We start from the raw sequence: 26,612 nt of genomic DNA, 5'->3' as shown, positions 1-26,612 counted from the left end.
TCCCAAATGTAATCCTATTCCCTATATAGTGCACTAGGTTTTTACCAGAGCCCTATGAGCCCTGGTGAAAAGTAGTGCACTATAAATACAACAGGGTGCCATTTGAAATGCACCCTTGAACATCCTGTCGTTCTAGTGGTTTGACCTGGAAGAAGTCTCCACGGGGAAACTACACTTGAAACTGGAATGGCTCTCTCTGCTCTCCACCCCTGAAAAGATGGACCAGGTGCAGTATTCGATATGAAATGATTTTATTTACATGGAAATTAATTTAGTCAGCATACAAAATACACAAAATCTATACACTACAATACACATTTATTTACTTTTTTTATTTAACCTTTATTTTATCAGTGAGTCATACTGAGACCAAGGTCTCTTTTACAGATGAGCCCTGAATTACAGAAAATACACACATCAAAATATAAATACAAAAAGCAAACAGAAAGAAAAACACGGTCATAAAAAACAAAGACATTCATCAGTAAAAAGGTCCTCAATCAGCGTTCTGAATTGACCTAGAGGCACCAAAACATCACATTTCAGAACATTTAAAAGATTGTTCCACAAATATGGTGCAAAAAAACTAAAAGCTGATTTACCTAACTCGGTAGAGACCAAAGGAATTTCCAGAGTTAGCCATCCCTGAGACTGGGTGCAGTAACTCTTATGTCTAAAGTTTAGTAATGATGTTAGGTACAGTGGGACTTTTTGTAAAAGGGCTTTAAATATGAAAACATAGCAATGTATCAACCTACGTGACATCAAAGAGGGCCAACTTTCTGGTAGAGAATGCAGATGAGTGCTAAAACTGTCACCCATAATAATGTGCCGTGCACTTTGATAAAATGGATCAAGCATATCAGTCCCAGTAGATTTTTTCCATTAATCTTAAACAAGTCATCTAGCACGTCACAGATAGTAAATTGCTGAAATGTACACCTTTCATACGCATGCCTTTCCTACACACTTCTCAGTAGTTGGTATTCCTTTATGCAGGTGCGTAACAGGCTTTGCCGGCGTGGTTCCCTTGCGCGCGCTGAATACATTTAATTCAACCGCTGAAAACCCTCCCACTTGCTGGCCCACAGATTTTCTCGTGATTTTCATTCAATAGGATTTTCAGTACGTTTATCTTAAGCCATCCCTTTAAATATGGTTTACCTTTAATTAGAATTTTGTCGACAGACTAGAATACATTGAGAGAACGGGTTCAGAATATAGGGATCAATGAAAGAAAGCCATCTAAATATATGCATATTTGTCTCCGTTTCAGCACCAACTGGTAGATAAAAGAATACTCTGATTCTGTAGATTATTTAGGCACATTTTTGGGTTAGGAAAGTATGTGTGAATAATTAAAAAAACTGGTTTGGAGAGCCTTTATGCACAAAATATGTGTTTGATTCATCCTAAAAGTTGTCATATTCAAGTTCAATCCATTAAATATTGAAAGGTAGAAAGCAGTGTACAATAAGGGTTGAACAATAGACCTAAAAATCTACCCTAACCCTCACTAATCATGGAACTGTATGACAATGTTCTAGTCATTGTGAACTGTGCGCCAGGCTCCATGTATAACCTGCTACGTGTGGTCTGAGTTCCATAATGATTCAAATAGGCTACATGTCCCAAATTATTGCACAACGTTAGCCTAATATGATCCACTTATGCTAGCGACCCTCAGGGACAACTACACAGACGTGACAGAGGAAAGAAAGGTAAACGGAATGGAATGATGCAAAATGTAAGCTACAAATTGAAGAAAACAAACACTAAAGTGACTGTTATAAATGTATACAAATAGTAAAATAAAATGGAGAAAAGCCCGGGTATATAATTAAAACATTCTAAAGCGCATATATCAACTCAGTAGGTTCAGCCCTACAGAAGCCTATGGCTTGGGTCTCCAAATTTCATCCACTCAAATTGAGGGCACATAATTAAAATTCGGAATATCAGCACAGCTATTTATAGCCTACTTCGCTTTGGAAAAGGGTCGACAATACGATATTTTCAGTTTGCTTCCATATGACTGGTTTCATATTTGTCTCCAGGGATCATCAGGAAAAATCATCTAAAACAATTGCTATGTGTATTTACAATCCTCGTATGCAAATGGATTACTCATTTACCTTGTCATGAGCCTCTCACTCCACCGGGTTACCACCTTAATTTTCTTCCACTCTGCTCACCACTCTCTCTACTCAGCCTAACTAGCTCCACCTGTCCCTACTCTGCTCTGCTCTAATTACTCTGCCAGCTGCGCTGCATTACCCACTACCTCTCCCAGTATTTAAGGCCCTGTCTTTCAGCTCTCCGGTGTCAGATCGTCTGCAAAGCTCACACCCGGAACCTGTTTGCTCGCGCTTCTGGCTCACCCTGGTTTTGTGACCCCGGACCTGCCTGAATTTTTGGATACTCTTCTGCCCCAGGAGATCCAGACCTGCTTCTGCCATAACGACTCCTGACTACTCTTCAATCCCGGTAACTCTGACCAGCCTTCTGCCTTGCTACTACGTATTTTGGATTTCCCTTGAACTGTACTGCTGCCTTGTTTCATTCCGCCCTGTTGTGTCTGTGTCTCCCCCCCCCAGGACTTCTGGACCACCCACCACCGGCTTCATAGGACGCATCGCTGCCACTGGGGGGGGCACAGACCCAGCACATTGGACGGGATCCCTGTTACCCCTGGAGCCTTCATTCACTCCCTACTTCCCTTTTCCCTTAAGTTTTAATAAACTTTCTGGTGTGACGCAATTGTGGTCCTCTGGTCGTCTGTCTGAACCGTGACAGTACGATCTGACCATTATGGACTCAGCGCACACTTTCCCCGACATGGAAACCGATGAGCATGAGCAGCAGTTCCAGCAGCAGCAACAACAACTCGCCATGATCATTCAACTCCTCACCAACCTTACCCCAGCCAGTCTGCCCACCAGCCCTGCCCCCGAGTTACCTGCCCCGGTCATTGCAGCCGCTGCTCCGGAACCCAAGATTGGAAACCCCGAGCGGTTCAACGGCGATTCAACCCAGGTCCGGCCATTCCTGACTAGCTGCCGACTTCAGTTCTCCTTGCAGCCAAGGACCTTCGCCACGGAGGGGGCTAAAGTTGGGTATGCCATCACTCACCTGACGGGCCGAGCTCGACTCTGGGGAACAGCAGAGTTCGAACGTCAAACCCCCGCATGTGCAACCTTCGACCTGTTTGCTGAGGAGATGCTGAAGGTGTTTGACCTGGATTCACCAACCGCAGAGGCGTCTCGTGAACTGTTCAGTATTCGACAAGGCAGACGTACAGTCGCAGACCATTCCATCGACTTCCGAACCCTGGCTAGACGAAGTTCTTGGAACACACCATCGTTGGTGGACGCGTTCTTCCATAGTTTGGCTGACTATATCAAGGACGAGTTGGTCTCCCATGAACTGCCTTCCACTCTTGATGAAGCCATCGCACTGACTGTCAGGATCGACAGAAGGATACAGACCCGTCGTCGTGAGAGGGGGCGCCAAGGTCCACCTACTACCGGCATTCGGAGAGATCCGACTGGGCTCCTGTCATCTACTGCCACTCACCCAGGTCAGCTTGATCAGTCTGAGCCTATGGAGATTGGGCGAGCCTCTCTCACTCCTGCAGAGCGCCAGCGCCGCTTCACCTCAAACCTCTGCCTCTATTGTGGAGGTGATGGACATCGTGTGGTAACCTGCCCTTTAAAGGGCCGAAGCTCACCGGGCATAGGGGGAGTCCGGTTGAGTTCAATGACCATCCAGTCCTCCGACCGCAAACCCCTGCTGCAAGTTCACCTCCGCCTCTCTGACTCAACTCACACCCTGGCTGCTCTGGTGGATTCTGGCGCCGAAGCCAACATAATGGACATCAAGCTGGCACGCCAACTGGGACTGGAGAACCTCCGTTTGACACCTCCTATTCCTGCCCGGGCACTGGACGGACACTTACTCGGATCGGTCACTCATGTCACGGCCCCGGTCTCGATGGGTCTGTCCGGAAACCATCAAGAAACTATCCAGTTTCACCTGCTCCCCTCTCCAGGCCAACCCCTCATCCTGGGTTACCCATGGCTCCGCCGGCACAACCCTCAGCTCGACTGGGTGACCGGGGTGATCAGGGAATGGGGAGAGGACTGACACCGAACCTGCCTGCTTGCTGCCGCACTACCCCCTCGGCCAGTACCTACTAACTCCGCTCCTGACCTCTCCAATGTCCCAGAATGCTACCATGGTCTCAGAGAGGTGTTTAACAAAGCAAGAGCCACATCTCTGCCCCCTCACCGACCGTACGACTGTGCCATCGACCTCCTCCCTGGAACAGCCCCTCCAAAGGGTCGTCTTTATTCGTTGTCTGCTCCTGAAAGAAAGTCCATGGAGGACTACATCAATGGCTCTCTGTCCGCAGGATTAATCCGTTCATCTTCATCTCCTGCTGGTGCTGGCTTCTTCTTTGTGGGGAAGAAGGACGGATCTCTTCGCCCCTGCATCGACTACAGGGGACTCAACGACATCACAGTGAAAAACCGTTACCCTCTGCCTCTGCTCACCTCTGCTTTTGAGTTGCTCCAGGGAGCCACTGTTTTTACCAAGTTGGATCTCAGAAACGCTTACCACCTAGTGCGGATCCGGGAGGGAGATGAATGGAAAACCGCATTCAATACACCAACAGGCCACTACGAGTATCTGGTTATGCCTTTTGGCCTCACCAATGCTCCTGCTGTGTTCCAGGCTCTAGTGAATGATGTACTGCGGGACATGTTAAACAAGTTTGTCTTCGTTTACCTGGATGACATCTTAATCTACTCCAGAAACCTGTCTGAACACACCCGCCATGTCCAGCAAGTCCTTCATCGTCTTCTGGAGAATTCCCTCTACGCCAAGGCAGAGAAATGTGAGTTTCACGTCAAGACAGTGGCCTTCCTGGGGTACATAGTGGCAGAGGGAAGTATCCAAATGGATCCTGCCAAAGTATCAGCAGTCACTTCATGGCCAGTTCCGGAGAACAGAAAGAAGCTGCAACAGTTTCTGGGGTTTGCTAACTTCTATAGAAAGTTTATCCGGAACTACAGTACCGTTGCTGCCCCTCTCACTGCTCTAACCAGCACCAAGCAACCCTTCACCTGGACCCCAGCAGCCGACAAAGCCTTCAGTACCCTCAAGGTGAGGTTCACCTCCGCTCCCATCCTCCAGATGCCTGATGTGGACCGGCAATTCATTGTGGAGGTGGACGCCTCGGATGTGGGAGTTGGTGCTGTGATTTCTCAGTGGGCTGCGGAGGATAGGAAGCTCCATCCCTGTGCCTTTTTCTCACGTCGGTTGTCCCCCTCTGAGTGCAATTACGACATAGGGAACCGTGAGCTGCTGGCTGTGAAGCTTGCCTTGGAGGAGTGGCGTCACTGGCTGGAGGGGTCCACCATTCCATTTCTCGTTTGGACCGATCATAAGAACTTGGAGTACATCCGCACGGCCAAACGGTTGAACTCCAGGCAGTCCCGCTGGGCCCTGTTCTTCACCAGGTTTAATTTCACTCTGTCATACCGGCCTGGATCACGTAACACCAAGCCAGACGCCCTCTCCCGTCAATTCCAGAAGGATGACACCCCCTCCAAGGACCCTGTGTCGATTCTGCCAAGTCCCTGCATCGTTGCAGCTCTGACCTGGGCTGTTGAGGAACAGGTGCTGGAGGCTCTCCGTAACCAGCCAGGTCCCAGCACTTGCCCAGCTGACCGCCTTTTTGTCCCCGAAGACCTGAGGTCCCAGGTCGTTCAGTGGGGACATGACTCCCGCCTAGCTTGTCACCCTGGCTCCACCCGCACTTACAACCTGCTCGCCCAGAGGTTCTGGTGGCCCTCTCTGAGAAAGGATGTACGGGAATTCGTCCAAGCCTGCCCCATCTGCAACCAACACAAGTCGTCCTGCCAGCCCCCAGCCGGATTGCTGCAGCCCCTGCCTGTGCCCAGACGTCCCTGGTCTCACATCGCCCTTGACTTTGTCACGGGGCTGCCCCCTTCAAGGGGCATGACCGTCATTCTCACCATAGTTGACCGTTTCAGCAAGATGGCACACTTCATTCCCCTCCCCAAGCTCCCAACCGCCAAGGAGACCGCCCAGGTGGTCCTGGAACACGTCTTCCGGATCCACGGACTGCCAAAGGATGTAGTTTCTGACCGTGGTCCACAATTCTCCTCCGCTTTTTGGAAGGAGTTCTGTCACCTGCTGGGAGCCACAGTCAGTCTGACTTCCGGATTCCATCCCCAATCCAATGGGCAGTCAGAGCGGGCTAATCAGGAGCTCGAGAAGGCACTGCGATGCATGACTTCACGCAACCCCCACTCCTGGTCGCAGCAATTGACATGGGTGGAGTACGCACACAATTCTCTGACCTGCTCTGCCATCGGTATGTCCCCTTTCCAATGTGTTTATGGATACCAGCCTCCTCTATTTGCCAGCCAGGAAGAGGAGGTTACTTGCCCATCTGCACTTGCTTTTGCCCGTCGATGTCGCCGCACCTGGTCACAAGCCCGAGCCACACTCCTCAGATCCGTTGCCAGCTACACTACCGGGGCCAACCGTCGGAGAATTCCTGCTCCCACCTACCATGTTGGTCAAAGGGTGTGGTTGTCATCGAAGAACCTGCCACTCAGGGTGGAGTCGCAGAAGCTGGCACCTCGGTTCATTGGCCCATTCCCTATCATAAGAGTGATTAGCCCAACTGCTGTCCGGCTCCAACTGCCTAATTCCCTGAGGGTGCACCCCACTTTCCATGTGTCTAAGATTAAGCCCATCCATGAGAGTCCGCTGGTCCCTGCTGCGCCTTGTCCTCCTCCTCCACGGCTCGTCGATGGTGGTCTGGTTTACACCGTCCGCCGCCTGCTTCGGTCCAGACGGAGGGGTAGGGGTCTCCAGTACCTCATTGACTGGGAGGGCTATGGACCTGAGGAAAGGACCTGGGTGCCAGCTAGTCGGATTGTGGATAGGACTCTCATCACCGCTTTCCACCAACGGCATCCTGATCAACCTGCAATCCGTAGGGGCCGCCCCAGAGGGGTCCCTAACCGTCCTGCCCGCTCGGCTTCCTGTCCTGTGCCTGATCCTGTCTCGGGACCTGTCCCATCTCCCGACCACGGCCCTCCGGCTTCCTCCGAGGATGAGGACGTTCACTCGGACCGTTCGGAGGAGTTCTAGCCCTCCTCCGGCTCCCCTCCTCCCGCCCGGCGTGGTGTTGCTCTTGGGACTTCTGGGGCCGTCCCTTGGGGGGGGGGTTCTGTCATGAGCCTCTCACTCCACCGGGTTACCACCTTAATTTTCTTCCACTCTGCTCACCACTCTCTCTACTCAGCCTAACTAGCTCCACCTGTCCCTACTCTGCTCTGCTCTAATTACTCTGCCAGCTGCGCTGCATTACCCACTACCTCTCCCAGTATTTAAGGCCCTGTCTTTCAGCTCTCCGGTGTCAGATCGTCTGCAAAGCTCACACCCGGAACCTGTTTGCTCGCGCTTCTGGCTCACCCTGGTTTTGTGACCCCGGACCTGCCTGAATTTTTGGATACTCTTCTGCCCCAGGAGATCCAGACCTGCTTCTGCCATAACGACTCCTGACTACTCTTCAATCCCGGTAACTCTGACCAGCCTTCTGCCTTGCTACTACGTATTTTGGATTTCCCTTGAACTGTACTGCTGCCTTGTTTCATTCCGCCCTGTTGTGTCTGTGTCTCCCCCCCCCAGGACTTCTGGACCACCCACCACCGGCTTCATAGGACGCATCGCTGCCACTGGGGGGGGCACAGACCCAGCACATTGGACGGGATCCCTGTTACCCCTGGAGCCTTCATTCACTCCCTACTTCCCTTTTCCCTTAAGTTTTAATAAACTTTCTGGTGTGACGCAATTGTGGTCCTCTGGTCGTCTGTCTGAACCGTGACATACCTAGCTCTTATCAAATGCTCTTATACATTTATAAATAACAGTGCATGGAGAATGCTGTTATTTCTATCGGAATAAAAGAAAGTAGATGATTTTTCCACTTGGTTCGCTCGACCTTATTCATAATTTCATCGCCCGTAAAGGTGGTGGAATTATGAGGGAATTAAGTCAAGGTCAGAATACGGCGTATCTGTAGCTACACCTCCGCCACACCTTCAATTCTTAGATCTCCACCCCGAAACGAATAGCGGGTGAATAGCATGCTATTCTCATGCTTAAGTTAAAGGTCAGAATAAAAAATATAAATATAAAAAGGGAATTACGTTCCATTTACGTGCGCTTAAATCGGGTCGGAATCGGCCCCATATAGCACACACAGGCAAACCCTTATCTTTTCAATTTCGGTTCTTATCCCCCTTCCCAATTGTATGATAATTCAAGACAAGCCCAGGTGTTTATAATGACATCGTACTAGAAAGCTAGCTTAAACACGTTGACTTAGCCTGTCTCTCTGTCTTGCTATTGTCACGTGTATTACAGTTAGAAGTGAATTAGAAGGCTGCCCACTTCTCCTAGTCCAGTTTGTCTCAGTAGTGACCCCCCCGTCTCTCCTATCCAATCAGGTGTTGAGGAGCGTGCGAGCTGACAGAAGCCTGGCCAATGATGGACTCTCATCTGCTCTCCTGGTGGTGTACTTGGACTCAGCAAAGAACCTGCCGGTGAGTAGAGCTGGATGACAGGACTGTTCAGTTAAAGGGGTTTGAGTTGAAGGAGTGCTCTGGTGGTGGAGTGAGGCGCAAAAGTATTGAATTGCTGAAGGTGAATTGCTGCAGGTAAAAGCACATTACACGGCGGTTGATTTGACATACTGTACATGATAACATTTACTGTAGAATATAAAACATTTCCCCATGCTATACACATTCATGTTAATGTTAACAAATGTTGGCCTATGACATGATGTGAATAAGGATACAGAGAATAATGTAATATATTTCTGGACATATTCTACTCCACCCAAGGGAGCTATTGTGAATCACGCCAAATGGAACTTGAAAATAATGTTCTGAAATATTTTCTACCCAGCTCAACAAGCATTTTCAGTACACATTTTCAGGTGTAGTTGTGCAAACATTGCACTGAAGTTTAATCAACATGCCATAGTTTACTGTTTTCATCTCAACCCTGTCTATCTGGTCTTCCACATGGACAACACACCTTTAACATGACATGAGCACCTCAATGGATTCATTTGTGTGTCTGTCTGTTGAAACTCCTTTTTGTCTCCTCCTTCAACACTGTCTTTTACCTTTGACCTTAACCCACAGATATGGGTCAATATCAGCCCAAGACAGTCAACTCCTAAATGAGCCTGTCAGAGTCTTAGCCTCTTTAGCGTCTTAGCCATACTTTATTTAACTTCTTCTCTCCCTGTTCTTTCCCTATAAAGAGCGTCTTCACAGGGAGCTTTGGGTGCGGAAACTTAAAAGAGAGGAGAGCATCTGGCCTAGTATTTTGTGAGAACAATACCTCAATGTATAGAACCTTATTCGTGAGTCCTCCGGTACTCTGCATCCTAGAGTTAGCATTAGCAGTGTGTGGTGGGGTTGAACCGTAACAGACTATCTCTGGTGCAGAGCGTCGTTCGGCTGCGCTCTTACTATCACTAAGGTAGTGGGAGCGCAGCAGAATGACGCCCTGCACCAGAGCTAAGTAACAGACCTGCTGCAGTGAGTCTTGTATCATAAAGCATGTCGATTGACTCTGCTGCATGGTTCTAAATCCAATAATATTATTATACAATAATTTCTGAACCCGGTTGATCATGAATATTTATCTTATAGACTAAATAATAATTCCAATAACTCAGGATAGAGGATAGTGCTTCATCTTTCATCCAACAACAAGGTACAGGCAGGGAAAATATGGTTTCCAAGAACTATTGATTTCAAGGTCTCAGGGTATTTAATTGAGGGGGCTATTTGTGGCGCATTACTTTAAGGATATGTTGACAGCTGTTGCTTTTAGTGTCTGTGTAGTGGACAGTTATGTCTAAGTAAGGGAATATTGAAATACTGTCAGATCTCTTATTTGCTTGAGCTAAACAACATCCCTTATCACAAGTTCCTCCCAGCAACTCATTCTATAGCTTCTCCCGTATAGAAGGACAATTTTCATTCTCCTTCTCTATACAGCTTTTCTTTTATACTGCATTATCCATTCATTATAATGTCTGCGTTGTTATCTATTGTTCATATATATACCTTATTTATATCTTGGACAGTCCTCTCTCTTTATTTATTGGCTCTCTCCTTCCTTTTTCCTTTTCCATTCTCTATGGATTGTTGTTGTTTTCATACCACTTAATACAACCTAATCTAGCACTGGTCCAGCCCGTTGTTCGGCTGCGTTCTCACTAACGACGTCCTGGACCAAAGCTAAACCTAATCATACTCAGTTCCCCCATCCTACTAACTCTGGGTGTGATTTTCTCCCCATCTCCCCCCTTTGGATAAAAGAGCGACCTGTTTAATTTCAACCAGGACAGGTTGAAGCAAGCCTCTGTCTATAAATCCCTGAAGGTAAAGGAAGAAAGTGGGATAATGCATGCCATGCATAGATAGCACGCATATACAGCTTTTATGTTCTCAGTCTGTGCCCTTCCTTACTTTGTGCCATCCAAATTTACTTTGATAATTTATGATAAATGCATTGTTTATTCATTGTGAGTAGGGCTGTTGTGGTGACCGTATTACCGCCACACCGGCGGTCACGAGTCATGAAGGCATTCAAATTCCACGTGACCGCTTAGTCACGGTAATTAGGCTTCTCCAAGCTTTGATGCTGCTCATGGTCATTAGTAGCCTACCAAACTTGCTAACGGCGTGGTACTGAGCACTCTATTTCCCCTCTAATCACTCTGACATCAATGCAAATGTAATCGAAAATCGAATCAAACACTTCATGAGAGCCCATGAGCTCATGTTGAACAACATTACTATAGGCTATGCAATTGCGTGAGAAAACAGAGTGATGGCCTCTACTAAATAGGAGGATCCCATCAGCTTTCTATAGGCTAGGCCTGCTATATTTATTTCTCAACTTTCCTAATATTAATCACATTGCTTATCTTTACAACAGGAGTATAGCCTACCTGGCTGGCATGAAAATGAATCACGGGAAAAGTGTCCTCCATCCGCTATTTTAAGTGCATAGATGACATGTATTTTTTCCCGCTGCCCCTGTTTCGAGACGGGTGCATGATAATGGTCCATTCTAAATCAAAACATATTTCACACATATATTATTTAGTATATGTAAAGACAAGATTAAATCAAGAATAGTCTGATGGGTGACAATATATCGAATCATAGTCGCACACCCCATGTAGCCTAGCCCATAGGCCTATATGTTTTGATTTGGTTTGTATCACAACTAAAGTGGCCAAAAAACTTCTTAAAATTAAGCACATTAATCCGCTTTACAAGGGATTTAAAGCCTAACTGCCATACAGTCGTGGTCAAAAGTTTTGAGAATGACACAAATATTAATTTTCACAAAGTCTGCTGCCTCAGTTTTTATGATGGCAATTTGCATATACTCCAGAATGTTATGAAGAGTGATCAGATTACTTGCAATTAATTGCAAAGTCCCTCTTTGCCATGAAAATGAACTTAATCCACAAAAAACATTTCCACAGCATTTCAGCCCTGCCACAAAAGGACCAGCTGACATCATGTCAGTGATTCTCTCGTTAACACAGGTGAGAGTGTTGACGAGGACAAGGCTGGAGATCACTCTGTCATGCTGATTGAGTTAGAATAACAGACTGGAAGCTTTAAAAGGAGGGTGGTGCTTGAAATCATTGTTCTTCCTCTGTTAACCATGGTTACCTGCAAGGAAACACGTGCTGTCATCATTGCTTTGCACAAAAAGGTCTTCACAGGCAAGGATATTGCTGCTAGTAAGATTGCACCTAAATCAACCATTTATCGGATCATCAAGAACTTCAAGGAGAGAGGTTCAATTGTTGTGAAGAAGGCTTCAGGGCGCCCAAGAAAGTCCAGCAAGCGCCAGGAACATCTCCTAAAGTTGATTCAGCTGCGGAATCGGGGCACCACCAGTGCAGAGCTTGCTCAGGAATGACAGCAGGCAGGAGTGAATGCATCTGCACGCACAGTGAGGCGAAGACTTTTGGAGGATGGCCTGGTGTCAAGAAGGGCAGCGAGGAAGCCACTTCTCTCCAGGAAAAACATCAGGGGCAGACTGATATTCTGCAAAAGGTACAGAGATTGGACTGCTGAGGACTGGGGTAAAGTCATTTTCTCTGATGAATCCCCTTTCCGATTGTTTGGGGCATCCGGAAAAAAGCTTGTCCGGAGAAGACAAGGTGAGCGCTACCATCAGTCCTGTGTCATGCCAACAGTAAAGCATCCTGAGACCATTCATGTGTGGGGTTGCTTCTCAGCCAAGGGAGTGGGCTCACTCACAATTTTGCCTAAGAACACAGCCATGAATAAAGAATGGTACCAACACATCCTCCGAGAGCAACTTCTCCCAACCATCCAAGAACAGTTTGGTGACAGTCTCAAAACTTTTGACCAGGACTGTACATAAGCAGCGCGTGAGTTTCAAGTTTGGGGAAGATAATTTTCACCATAAAAATGCACCTTTATAATAAAAGCATTACATGCATAATCACATTTGCGGTCTTTTTTGATAATAGTGGAAAATTCCCGCTTATAGCCTACTGCCATGTGCGCATTGCTGCGCTTATAATGTGAAGAAATAGCCTAATAGTTTGTCAACATTTTAAGCTAAACGTTCTGATCTGTTGTGTCAGCCACAATGCATAAAAAATGTTTTTTTTTTTGGTGCTAGTGGTTGTATTAATTTGGGATCTATTGCATCCCATAACTGTCCCAGACTATGTTTGGAATATTTATTTCTTGCACAGAATTGAATAGGTCAACTTTTGTACTATTGTGGATAGTAGATTGACATAGGCTAGTGCTTTTGCTGTTCGTTAGGCCTACTCATCTTGTTGGCTGACGAAAAGTAAATGTGGACAGTTCTTCCAATATCTTCAATATGCACCTCAGAATTGGATAAGGACGCGCGCAGTTGTGTCCCCGATATGTCTGTCTTCACTTGTAGCCTGTGAAAATTACCCGATCACGTGATGAGAGAGCGCAGCACTCAGGGAGAAGGGCACAACAAAGGCATGGATTTTTTTAGGTTGTATTATGGCCACCAAGGGGATGCTGCCGTGAAATTTGAGGCATTATCAAGTGCTTGTGAAATTGTGAATGAGAGACTAATGAAGTGTGCACAGCCTGCGCAAAAAAACAAAGCAGAGCTCATGCCTTTCAAGCAACTTTTTTTCAAATCATCATTAGTCGCATCATGCAGCCTTAAAATGCATTAAAAATCAAACCATATAGCCCAACGTTTGTAGAACAACTAAAGTTACATTAATAACTCTAAATTAAGCATATAGGAGTACCTATTTATTTGTTAACCGCTCAACACAGAATAGCCGCATGTGCGCACTCCCTCAAATCGTTTGGAGAAAATATGTATATTTTATTCAGCTTTGTTCAATTGTATTCTTCATACTATAAAGTAATATAAAATAATGCCACGGAATTCTAAGCAAATCTTGTCTGCTAAATGTACTAGTGTAGCCCACAGCCATTTGGCATAGCCACATCAGGACCTAACATAAGGACAACTCAGAGTATGCTATTCTGTTCTTCTGAAATATACATTTTCTTCATACCATGCCTCTTTAGACCTGACTAAAATAAATAATGTATTTATTGTGAAGGTGTAGGCTATATTACATGGATTATTAGACTTTTTAAAATGTACATGTTCCAAAGGTCTGAATCAGTGGCTTGTAGGCTATGTGTGGAAGCCAGGAGATGCAACATTTGTTTATGTTAATTAACGGTCAATTACCGTGAGACTGACGAAATATCGTGACCGCCACAGCCCTAATTGAGAGTCATTGTTTATTCATGCTTGGAGATGGATGATCACTCTGTCTTTGTCTGTCTGTAATCTTTTATCGCCTCAGGCATCACTTTATAGCATTTCATTTACTGCACTCAATGAGAACTGGATTTTCACATACCTGGACCTTTACAAACCAGGGGCCGTATGTATCAAGCATCTCAGAGTATAGGACAGCTTATCCAGGATCAGGTCCCCCTGTCATGTAATCTTATTCATTGGGATATTAAATGCAAAATCCTAAATCAGAGCTCCTACTCTGAGACGCTTGATACAAATGGCCACAGATGTTTAATGACATGCACTATAATGTTAATCAAAGCTCAAAACATGTTCATTTGGTGGATGAAGAAAGAGGGAGAGGTAGAACTAGATGGGGAGGAGAAATCAAAACCTCACTCACCCTCTACACTCAGAAAATGCTGGTTTAAAAACAACCCAATTTGGGTAAATATTGGACAGAACACACATTGAGTTATTTTGACCCAAGCAGTTGGGTCACTTAGTTGGGTTTTTGGGTTATTGATTCTGGGTTATTGAGCTATGACCCACCCTGTCAGATCAGAAGACTGGATGCATGGCTTAGTAGGCTGTGGCTTTCAGATAGTTCTTTTTGGCCACCCATGAGAGTAAATGTCATTCCGGTTCATGTTCTGTATTGTCATCACATGTTAAGGTTAAGCACATTTGTAGCTTTTATGAGGTTTACACAAGAGTATGAGTTCCTCAAGTGCCTATGCATATCCCAATGTTGGGAGGGTTACCACTTTGTTATAATATTTAAATAATGATGTTATTACATTTATATTAAAAGGAGAAATGGCCTTGGGGGGGGGAGCTTCCAGATAATTATTTTTGGCCACCCATGAGAGTAAAGGCAATTCCTGTTCATCATGTTAAGTTCGTACACTGCAAATCTAAATGTTCCTTCAATATTTTTGCATATTACATATCTTAATATAAATGTAACAATTTACTTTTTAAATATTATAACAAAGTGGTAAATATATCAAAATGGGAATATGCATAGGAACTCATACTCTTTTGTTAACCTCATTAAAGCTACAAAAGTGTCAGTGCTCAATCTTAACATGTGATGGCAATATAACAGAACAAATTAACCAGAATGACATTTACTATCACGGGTGGCCAAAAATAACTATCTGAAAGCCACGCCCTTACTAAGCCACACCTCCAGTCTTCAAAGAAAGCAACCCAACTAAATGATCCAACTGGATGTGTTAAAATAACCCAAAATGTGTTCTGTCCACTATTTATCCAGCGCTGGGTTGTTTTTAATATAGCATGTACACATTTTAATATAGAGCTTGGTCTAATACAATAATTTGTCCTGAATGTAAATCTGCATTTGACCATTCCTTTTGACTTCTGACTAAAAACCAATTCTGGCATGTGATAGTTTGGGGTTGTGTCTCTCTCATGCTGTTTTATAATCCAATCTTTTATATCAGCCTAAAGCAATCTTCAGGAGGTAGGGATGCACTTAAGTCTGGTAACTTTAGACTCATACATTGGATGTGTCCCAAATGGCACCCTATTCCCTATATAGTGCATTACTTTTGACCAGAGCCTAGAGTATGGGCCCTCCTCAAAAGTAGTGCACTAGACAGGGAATATGGTGGCATTTGGTATCTATTATAAACCGGTTGCCAACAGTGAAAGTTCTTGGATTTCAAAGCTGAGAATGAGCTTGAAATCTGAATGAAGAACTTAGACCAAGGTTGACATTTCTAACTAATGTGCATTTTCACACAAAAAACGTATAAGGATAGGGAACAATTTGGGATGCAGCCTAAATTATATTCTATTTTATCTCAGGATAGATACCCCTACCCATTTTATCAGTGATATTCAGTATGTTTCTACTGTATAATAACTATGTTACTACAATTAGCTGAAGAATAACAGTGTTTTCAGTGTTTATGTCTTAGTAACACTCATTCAGAGCCACTCTTTTCCTGGTCATCTCCCACAGTCCGGCAAGAAAACGAGCAGTGATCCAAGTCCTTACGTTTATTTCACAGTTGGGAACAAATCATTTGAGAGTAAGGTAAGAAACTACAGTGGTTCATGGTTTCTGTAGATAATTGGAAATGATATTTGGAAACATCATATTTCACTTGCACTTTGAGGATGTTTTAAACCTTCTGTTCTCGTGTTGATCCGATAGACATGGTCATATAAATAAATACAGTTATTCTATTCTATTCCATTGTATTCTATTCTATATGTGTTGTCTTCAGATCCGCTGTAAGACCAATGAGCCAATGTGGGAGGAAGCTTTCTTCTTCCTCGTCCATAACCCCAGGAGGCAGGAGCTGGAAGTGGAGGTACTGTCACACACCTTAGTTAACAACTATATACTGTACATTCATATTTATTTTTCACCATACCACAACTGGTAGGTGATCTACAGTGCATTCAGAAAGTATTCAGACCCCTTGACTTTTTCCACGTTTTGTTACGTTACAGCCTTATTCTAAAATGGATAAAATGTTTATTTTTTCTCATCAATCTACACACAATACCCCATAATGACAAAGCAAAAACAGGTTTTTAGAAACTTTTGCAAATGTATTAAAAATAAATAATGGAAATATCACATTTACATAAGTATTCAGACCCTTTACTCATTACTTTGTTGAAGCACCTTTGGCAGCGATTACTGCCTGGAGTCTTCTTGGTTATGACGCTACAAGCTTGGCACACCTGTATTTGGGGATTTTCTCCCATTCTTCTCTGCAGATCCTCTCAAGCTCTGTCAGGTTGGATGGGGAGCGTTGCTGCACAGCTATTTTCAGGTCTCTCCAGAGATGTTCGATCGGGTTCAAGTCCGGGCTCTGACTGGGCCACACAAGGACATTCAGAGACTTGTCCCGAAGCCACTCCTGTGTTGTCTTGGCTGTGTGCTTAGGGTCGTTATCCTGTTGGAAGGTGAACCTTCGCCCCAGTCTGAGGCCCTGAGCGCTCTGAAGCAGGTTTTCATAAAGGATCTCTCTGTACTTTGCACCATTCATCTTTGCCTCGATCCTGACTAGTCTCCCAGTCCCTGCCGCAGAAAACATCCTCACAGCATGATGCTGTCACCACCATGTTCACTGTAGGGATGGTGCATTCAGGTCAAAGAGTTCAATCTTGGTTTCATCAGACCAGAGAATCTTGTTTCTCATGGTCTGTGTCCTTTAGGTTCCTTTTGGGAAACTCCAAGCAGGCTTCTGTCTGGCTACTCTACCATAAAGGCCTGATTGGTGGAGTGCTGCGGAGATGGTTGTCCTTCTGGAAGGTTCTCCCATCTCCAAAGAGGAACTCTGGAGCTCTGTCAGAGTGACCATTGGGTTCTTGGTCACCTCCCTGACCAAGGCCCTTCTCCCCCAACACAGTCCTGTCTCGGAGCTCTACGGACAATTCCTTCGACCTCATGGCTTGAGTTTTGCTCTGACGTGCACTGTCAACTGTGGGACATATATAAAAAATTCAGAAAACCTATTTTCACTTTGTAATTATTGGGTTTTATGTGTAGATTGATGAACATTTTTTTATTTTCTCAATTTTAGAATAAGGCTGTAACGGGGGCGCTAGTGAGCAAGCCATGGAGTAGATCAAGTTATTCCGAGCTCCTGCTGAAACTGTATTTATTTAATACTTTCTTTGCTCTTTGACCCAAAAATAACAAAGAAACACAGCCTTTGAATGACGTGCTTTACTTTGTTCAACTTTTATTTTTGTGTTAATGCGTAAATGGCGCATAACCTGCAAAAGTTTAAGATTCGCCGGAGTCACTGACAAAAGAGAAAACACTAGGCCCAAGACGAGGAGCTCGAGTTCTTCAACAAGTGGGAGCAGCGGCTCCTCCCCTCGGCTCGGCGAAAAAATATCACCTAGGATTTGAAGGCCGAGGTTCTTGCACTCAGAGCGGACATTTAATCTATATTCAAGTCAGAACTCAAGGAGGCGCTCAGTGAGGACTTACATTTTATTAAGTCGGAGTTACAAGCAGTCAAGAATGAACTCGCAAAGCATACAGCAATGGTTCGTACTAAACTGGATACAGTTAAGAAAACTGTCTCCGACATGGAACAAGGCCTGTCAACCTGCTCAGATGACACGACTACGCTACAAACCACAGTTAAGAAGCTTGAAACGGATGTGGCTAGCCTTAAGGAACAATGCATACATTTACAAGGTTATATGCAAAGATTCAATATCAGGATCATGGGGGTAGCTGAGGACCCGGGCTCAAGTTCTACTTCATCGGTCTCAAAGTTATTGAAGGAATTCCTCAAATTGGATAAAGATGTCCTTGTAGACCACTCACATCGGGGCTTTCAAGCAAGAAAGCCTGGCGGAAAACCTTGCGTCATTGTGGCTAAACTACACTACTATCAGGATTGTATTGATGTTCTTTGGCATGCCAGAGAATTTGGCATGCCCACTTCGATACAACGGAGCACCCGTCTCTATTTTCCCAGACTATGCCCCCAGCGTTGTTCGTGACCGTGCCGCTTTCAACGATGTCGAGAGTCTGCTCCGTGAACAGACCGACGTTCGGTATGGTGTGTCTATAACATACAACGGCACCGAAAAAGAGTTCCAAGACCCTAATAAGGCGATGGCCTTCGTAAAGGCGAACATTCTACCGAGGTCGGATGAAGCAAATGGCTGAATGTTCACCTATTTGGCGATTAGGGTAATGGACGAATGTGTCTGCCACTAATGACTCAGTCTCTCGTTTGTAGATACTGTATAACGTTGTCAGTGGTATCAGTTGATATTGTTATTATTAGGTAACGTTAGTGCCTTAGTTCGGGTGAGTCAAGTCTCCTTTTGTTTTAACGTTTTATTTTATTACCATGAAGCTGCTCATGTCTATTTCTCGATGGTACCCGTAATCCAGGGTAGATAAAGCACAGTTCTATTATTAGGTTATGTCATTTCTTTAAAGATGTTGCTGCTAACTTAGTGGTATTGTTGTAAGATGTGATTTATAAAATGTTTTATACTTTATTTTAAAACAGCCTAGTTTCAGCAGGGCTCTCTACTCGATAGGTTTAGTGTGTGGATATCTTTCAGCAGGGCTCTCTACTCGATAGGTTTAGTGTGTGGATATCTTTCAGCAGGGCTCTCTACTCGACAGGTTTAGTGTTCCCCACTACAAGCACATTACGTGTGGATATCGCTGCGTGGGGATTAGCAGTTACCTTGTTCTATTAGGTGACCAGGTGGGTTTTCTTTTTCATACCAGACTTTAGAGTATTGTTTGTTTATGTTTTTTATTCCTCTTCTATTTTTGGGTTTTTTATTTGCTATTTTTGGGAAAATGTTTAATGGATCAGTTGTTATTGTAATCAGGCATCTATCCTTTTCCCACCTGACTTTACATGGCTAGGCCTAATATCATGAGAGGGACAGCTGGTTGCTCGGTCACTTTTGCTAGCTGGAATGTTAAATCTTTAAATCACCCAGTGAAACGTAAAAGGGTTATTTCTCGTTTAAATCGCCTTAAAGTAGATATCGCCTTTCTTCAGGAGACACATCTCCGCACTTTCGACCACTCTTGTTTAAAAGGAGGGTGGATCGGTCAATCATATCATTCCAATTTTCATTAAGAAACTAGAGGGGCAGCTATTTTAATTAGTAAAAACATACCGTTCGCAATGTCAAGTGTAGTGGCAGGCGCAGCAGACTGGATAATACACCTGTTATCTTGGCTAACATTTATGCACCAAATTGGGATAACAGTTCATTCTTCACACATTTATTTTCTTGATTACCAAATATAGACACACACCTCCTAATACTAGGTGGTGATATGAATTGTGTACTGTCGCCCAATCTGGAACATAGCTCTCCTAAGGTATCATCTTCATCAAAGACAGTATCCACAATTCAGCTATTTCTTAAGACATATGCCATATCTGATGCATGGCATTTCCGCAATCCCACAGCTAGGGAGTATTATTTTTTCTCGCCAGTTCATAAGACCTTCTCACGTATAGACTACTTTTTCCTAGACAATAGATTTTTGCCATTTATTACGGAGTGTGATTACCAAGCTATAGTCATTTTGGATCATTCTCCTCTTACTATGAAACTACTTATACCAAATACACAGCCTAATTATCGCCCTTGGCGGCTTAACTCACTACTGCTATCAGAAGAAACCTTTTGTTGCTTTTATATCATCTCAAATTGAGCTATTTCTCGAGCTTAATCAAACCGCTGGAATGTCTCCTACAACAGTATAGGAATCAATGAAGTCTTATCTAAGGGGCCAAATTATTAAGGAAGTGCAATATTCAACGCCTAGGGGAATTTACAAATAAAATCTTGGATTTGGATATGGCATATTCACACTCTTCATCCGCAGATTTACTAAAACAACATTTGACACTTCAGACAGAGTTTGATCTTCTTTCAACTCGACAGGCTGAAAATCTAATGAGTAAATCTCATACAAAAATTATGAACATGGAGAGAAATGAGTGAAAATGCTAGCACACCAGCTGCGTCAGAGAACCGCAAATCAAACCATACCTGAGATAACTGACGGGCTGGGTAACAAATGTGTTGATCATTTAGAGGTCAATTCATGCTTTCATAACTTTTACTCACAATTATAGACTTCGGAATCCGCTGGTAATGCTACCTTATTCGACACCTTCTTTGAGAACTTAGATATTCCTACAGTTGAACCTGAGCTGCTGAATTAGAAGAACAGTTCTCTGTAGAAGAGATTGTGTTGGCAATTAAATCTATGCAGTGTGGTAAATCCCCTGGACTCGACGAATTTCCGAGCGAAAAAAATTAATAAAATTGTATTCAGTCCCAATTTGATGTCCTGGATCAAAATCCTTTACTCCTCCCCTATGGCTGCAGTGCGCACAAATAATACACTTTCATCCTATTTCTAACTTCAAAGTGGGACAAGACAGGGTTGTCTTCTATCCCTGTTTGCAATCGCAATTGAGCCTTTAGCCATAGCAATACGTAATAACACCACTATCAGAGGTATTCGAAGAGGGGGCTTAGAGCATAAAGTTTCACTCTATATGGATGACATGCTATTATATATGTCTAACCCTTTAACTGGTCTTCCAGAGATTGATGTGGAAAATTATCCAGAGTTTTTTTAGAATTTGAGATGGACTTTATTACAATTCAACAAAGCCGAGTTGGTCTGCAGAGCACCTCCCCTCTACCTCCCAGCTCCCTGTTGATATAGTCATACATACATCCTAGTTTAAAGCCCCTCCCTCTTGGATTCCCCCACCCTTCTCTTCAGGTCCCCTCTCTCTACCGCTCTGCCCACTCCCTTAGTCTATGATGGCGTCTAAATTTGACTTTTATTCAGTTCAGAATCAATAGTAATGATATCTGCGTTTATCTGGAACAAGAAAAACCCTCGGATACGTAAGAGCGTATTGCAGAGATATCGCCCCCAAGGTGTTCTAGCACTTCCGAACTTTCAATATTATGACTGGGCAGCTAATATAAGAATCATTCTATATTGGATGACATAAATCCCTGATGTTACAGGCCCGAAATGGTTGACCTTGGAGATCTCATCCTGTGGCCCCACCTCCTTAGCTGCCTTACTCTGCCTTACTCTGCTCAAAACTTGCATTAGCTGAGCCTGTTTCCAAATACACTAAAAACCCCATTGTGGAATTCAAAAAAAATCTGGAAACAGTTTAGGCGATAATTTGGTCTCAGTGAATTTTCAACTCCTGCCCCATTATTAAAGAACCATACATTCTCTCCATCATTATTGGACCGGGCGTTTCATACGTGGTCTGGAAAAGGGATCTCCTCACGGAACGACTTGTACATTGATATGGATTTTGCATCTTTTGAACAGTTAGTATAAAAGTTCAATATTCCTAGATCCCATTTCTTTAGATACCTGCAATTGCGTAGTTTTGTATCTTCATACTCTAGTCACTTCTCATCACGCCCACCTACCTCCCTTCTAGATTCTATTTTTAAAGTGAACCCTTATATCAAAGGGGGTATAAGCTTGATCTATACATTATTAAACTCGCACAATCTGGATTCCCTGAAATCTCTTAAGAACCAATGGGAAGAGGATTTAGGTGAACCTTTTTCAGACAAAACTTGGCAGAATATGCTTCAGAGAATACATCCTTCATCTATATGTCTAAGACATGCTGTAATTCAATTTAAAATAGTTCATTGGCTGCATTGGTCAAAGGCTAAATTATCCAATATTAGACCAGAAATAGATCCCACTTGTGACGGATGTAAGCGGACTCGTGCTACTTTATTACACATGTTTTACATCAATTTTTTTGATGTTTTCTAAGATACTGGAGAGACCTATAGAATTGCATTATTGGGAGTGGCACCACAGGAGGACCATCTAAACAGTTTTATGGGCAACATGCTGGCATTTACTACTCTTCTAGCTAGACGTCTTATACTATTTAAGTGAAAGGATCAGTTTCCTCCTACTTTTAACCATTGGATAAAGAAAGTTATGCAACATCTCAAGCTAGAGAAAATACGCTACTCCGTTAGGGTATCTCCAATTACATTTTATAATATCTGGCAACCTTTCCTGTCCTTTGTAGAAGACATGGACCCAGCTAATTTCACAACTCCATAAACCAACCCAAATTAGAATCGTCTATCTATCTATCATTATTTTTACATTTTTAAAACTTTTTGTTTTATAATATATTTGAAATTTTTTAAAAATATTTTTAAATATTATTCATTGTATATCCTGCCTGCTTTAAGTCTGGTTTTGGGGTGGGGCTTTGTTAGAGCATGGGTGGGGGGGGTTGGGGTGGGTTTCATTTGATTTGGTAGGGATCTGTGTGTTCTGCCCTCTACCTGTTCTGTCTGTTATCTGTATAATCATAAAAAATGCCAAATTAAAAAAACTTTTGAAAAAAAAGAATAAGGCTGTAACGTAACAAAATTTGGAAAAAGTCAACGGGTCTGAATACTTCCCGAATGCACTGTATTTCTATACAGTATGTACTTCAGACATAACAGATGTTTTTGCTTGGGTCAAACATTGAGTTTACAGTAAGCGTATGTGAATTATAGGATCTCTATTATGTTAACCCTTTGTTGGGTTGACTGTCTATGGCCAGGTGAAGGACGACAAGCACAAGTGCACCCTGGGTAATCTTACAGTCCCCTTGAGTGGTCTGTTGGTGGAGGAAGACATGACGTTTACTCAGCAGTTTTCCCTGAGGAACTCTGGACCCAGCTCCACACTCAAACTGAAGTTGACTCTCAGGGTAAGGATATGTATAGCTGCCTCCCAAATGGCACCCTATTCCCTATGTAATGCACTACTGTAGTTTTGACAAGGGCCCATAGAGCTCAACGTTTTAGGGAATAGGGTGCCATTTCAGATGCAACCATTATAGACCTGCTGTCTATTTTCAAAAGTTACTGATTGAAATGTGTAAATAGAACTTCCCATCACAATGTACACTGTAAAGGGGTTACTGTGAATTTGACAGTAGCTTACAGGCAGCTCGGTGGCAAGTAAAATTCTGTATTTCATATTACAGTAAAACTACTGTAATATAAATATGGTATCAAAGCAAGTACTGTGTAATGACACAGTACAATACCGTAAAATGAATGAATGATTGGATGGATCAATTAATGAAATTCATTGAGGGGAGGGGTTTGTATTTCACAGTATTTTACTGTATTTACAAGGGATTGGTGCAAGCAGGTTGACTGCTAGGTAAAATGTTTACACATTACAGTAATGATGTTAGGTTTGAAATCGGAGCCCCGAGGCATGCGTCGAAATCACTAAGCAGTGTACTTCAAAGCAGTGTGCCGATGCCTGTATCACTTTATTAGAAGCATATGATCAATGACATCCGAAGCATTGTTTCGTTGAACAACCCACTGATTGGTTTGGTATTGGTTTCGGTAGAAGACAAAAAGGCTACACTGCGCACGCGCTATGGCGTATGGGACGTCATCTATAATAATTTGGCTGCTCTAAATTCTTTTGACCAGCAGGTGCCACTAATGTACACTGTGTTGAACAAAGACTTGAGTAATAAACCTATTTTCAACACAGTTGGCTGGAAAGCCTAAATGCTTCAATCAATCAATCAAATGTATTTATAAAGCCCTATTTACATCAGCAGATGTTACAAAGTGCTTATACAGAAACCCAGCCTAAAACCCCAAAGAGGAAGCAATGCAGATGTAGAAGCACGGTGGCTAGGAAAAACTCCCTAGAAAGGCAGCAACCTAGGAATAAACCTAGAGAGTCCTCTTCTGGCTGTGCCCGGTGGAGATTATAAGAGTATATGGCCATTAAGGCCAGATCGTTCTTCAAGGTGTTCAAACTTTCATAGATGACCAGCAGGGTCAAATAATAATCACAGTGTTTAAAGAGGGTGCAAAAGGTCAGCACCTTAGGAGTAAATGTCATTTAGCTTTTCATAGCCAAGCATTCAAGATGTCGAGACAGCAGGTGCGGTAGAGAGAGAGGGAGAGGAAGAGATAAGGTTGAAACAGCAGGTCCGGGACAAGGTAGCATGTCCAGTGAACAGGTCAGGGTTCCATAGCCGCAGGCAGAAACTGGAGCAGCTGCATGACAAGGTGGACTGGGGATGGGAACAGCTAGGAGTCGTCAGGCCAGGTAGTCCTGAGGCATGGTCCTAGGGCTCAGGTCCTCTGGGAGGGGAGAGAGAGAGAGCGAGAGAGAGATGGGAGAATTAGAGGGAGCATACTTAAGAATACACAGGACACCAGATAAGGCAGGAGAATTACACCAGATAGGACAGACTGACCCTAGCCCCCCGGCATATAGGCTATTGCAGCATAGATACTGGAGACAGAGACAGGGGGGGTCAGGGGACAGGAAGATCACATCAGTGACTCAACCCACTCAAGTCGAGTATAGCGGGAAAATGCCTGGCACGATGTGATACACCCCTCCTAGGGACGGCATGCGAGAGCACTAGCAAGCCAATGACTCAGCCCCCGTAATAGGGTCAGAGGCAAAGAATCCCAGTGGAGAGAGGGGAGCCAGCCAGGCAGAGACAGCAAGAGTGGTTCGTCACTCCAGTGCCTTACCATTCACCTTCGCACCCCTGGGCCAGACTACACTCAAACATAGGACCTACTGAAGAGTCTTCAGTAGAGACTTAAAGATTGAGACCTAGTCTGCGTCTCTCTCTGGTTCGGCAGACCATTCCATAAAAATGGAGCTCCCCAGCTAACAAAATTATGTTCCAAGACGTGACCACAAAGTTATTTTAGTCCCCACATAAGTCATAATAACGTTATTGTGAAACTTACAGACGATGTTCAAAAATGTATTTCTATCATTCCGATTGTAACGTTATATGAAGACAAACCATAACTCTAAATGTAACGTTATGAAATGTTCCTAGGATATCTCCAAAATAACATGATATTCAGAACCTTTCATGGACTACCAAGGAACGTTTTTAATGTTCCCATGATGTCTGTATAGCGACCTGATATTTATAACCTCTATAATACTTATTAGAAATGTTATAATAATATAATATGCCATTTAGCAGACGCTTTTATCCAAAGCGACTTACAGTCATGTGCGCATACATTTTTACGTATGGGTGGTCCCGGGGATCGAACCCACTACCCTGGCGTTACAAGCGCCATGCTCTACCAATTGAGCTACAGAGGACCAATGAATGTGCCTATAATGTCCCAAACGGGCTATGACATTCAGTACCTCTGGAAGACTGAAGGAGAATGTTACAAATGTCTCAGTTATGCTCCTTGTTAGCTGGGTCTGTAGGAGAAAGCCCTGCCTCCAGCTGTTTGCTTCTAGGAACAATAAGGAGGCCTGCGTCTTGTGACCAAAGCGTACGTGTAGGTATGTACAGCAGGACCAAATCGGAGAGATACGTAGGAGCAAATCCATATAATGCTTTGTAGGTTAGCAGTAAAACCTTAAAATCAGCCCTAGCCTTAACAGGAAGCTAGAGGCTAGCACTTGACTATTATGGTATTTTTTGGGGGTTCTTGTCAAGATTCTAGCAGCTGTATTTAGTACTATCTTAAGTTTATTTAGTGCTTTATCCGGGTAGCCGGAGAGTAGAGCATTGCAGTAGTCTAATCTTGAAGTGACAAAAGCATGGATTAGCTTTTCTGCATCATTTTTTGACAACAACTTTCTGATTTGTTCATTGTTACGAAGATGGAAAAAAGCTGCCCTTTAAATATTTTTGATATGTTTGTCAAAAAAGCGATCAGGGTCCAGAGCAGGTCCTTCACAGTTTTATTTGAGCCGACTGTACAACCATCGAGATTAATTGTCAGATCAAACAGCAGATCTCTTCGTTGCTTGGAACCTAGAACTAGCATCTCTGTTTTGTCCGAGTTAAAAAGTAAAGAAATTGCCGCCATCCACTTCCTTATGTCTGAAACACAGGCTTCCAGGGTAGGCAATTTTGGGGCTTCACCATGTTTCATTGAAATGTACAGCTGTGTGTCGTCTGCATAGCAGTGAAAGTTGACATTGTGTTTCCGAATGACATCCCCAAGAGGTAGAATATTGTGAAAACAATAGTGGTCCTAAAACGGAAGCTTGAGGAACACCGAAACTTAATGGACAAACCATCCATAGAGACAGATAA

At 43.8% G+C, this 26,612-nt stretch overlaps 1 protein-coding gene across 1 annotated transcript in view; it reads left to right on the top strand.

The window, feature by feature from the left end:
• LOC311144386 (extended synaptotagmin-2-A-like) overlaps window positions 1-26,612 on the top strand; it is a 64,126-nt gene that overhangs the window by 32,180 nt on the left and 5,334 nt on the right. The window contains exons 12-17 of the mRNA XM_084180402.1: window positions 137-226; window positions 8,556-8,651; window positions 10,452-10,514; window positions 15,947-16,021; window positions 16,215-16,301; window positions 23,094-23,243. Coding sequence (XP_084036528.1) covers window positions 137-226; window positions 8,556-8,651; window positions 10,452-10,514; window positions 15,947-16,021; window positions 16,215-16,301; window positions 23,094-23,243 — 561 coding nt within the window. The remainder of the gene's footprint in view (window positions 1-136; window positions 227-8,555; window positions 8,652-10,451; window positions 10,515-15,946; window positions 16,022-16,214; window positions 16,302-23,093; window positions 23,244-26,612) is intronic.

This window comes from Coregonus lavaretus, assembly GCF_964263955.1.
Source record: "Coregonus lavaretus genome assembly, chromosome: 2".
Taxonomy (NCBI): domain Eukaryota; kingdom Metazoa; phylum Chordata; class Actinopteri; order Salmoniformes; family Salmonidae; genus Coregonus; species Coregonus lavaretus.
Note: the sequence above shows the minus strand (reverse complement) of the source record. Positions and strands in the feature narration are given on the sequence as shown.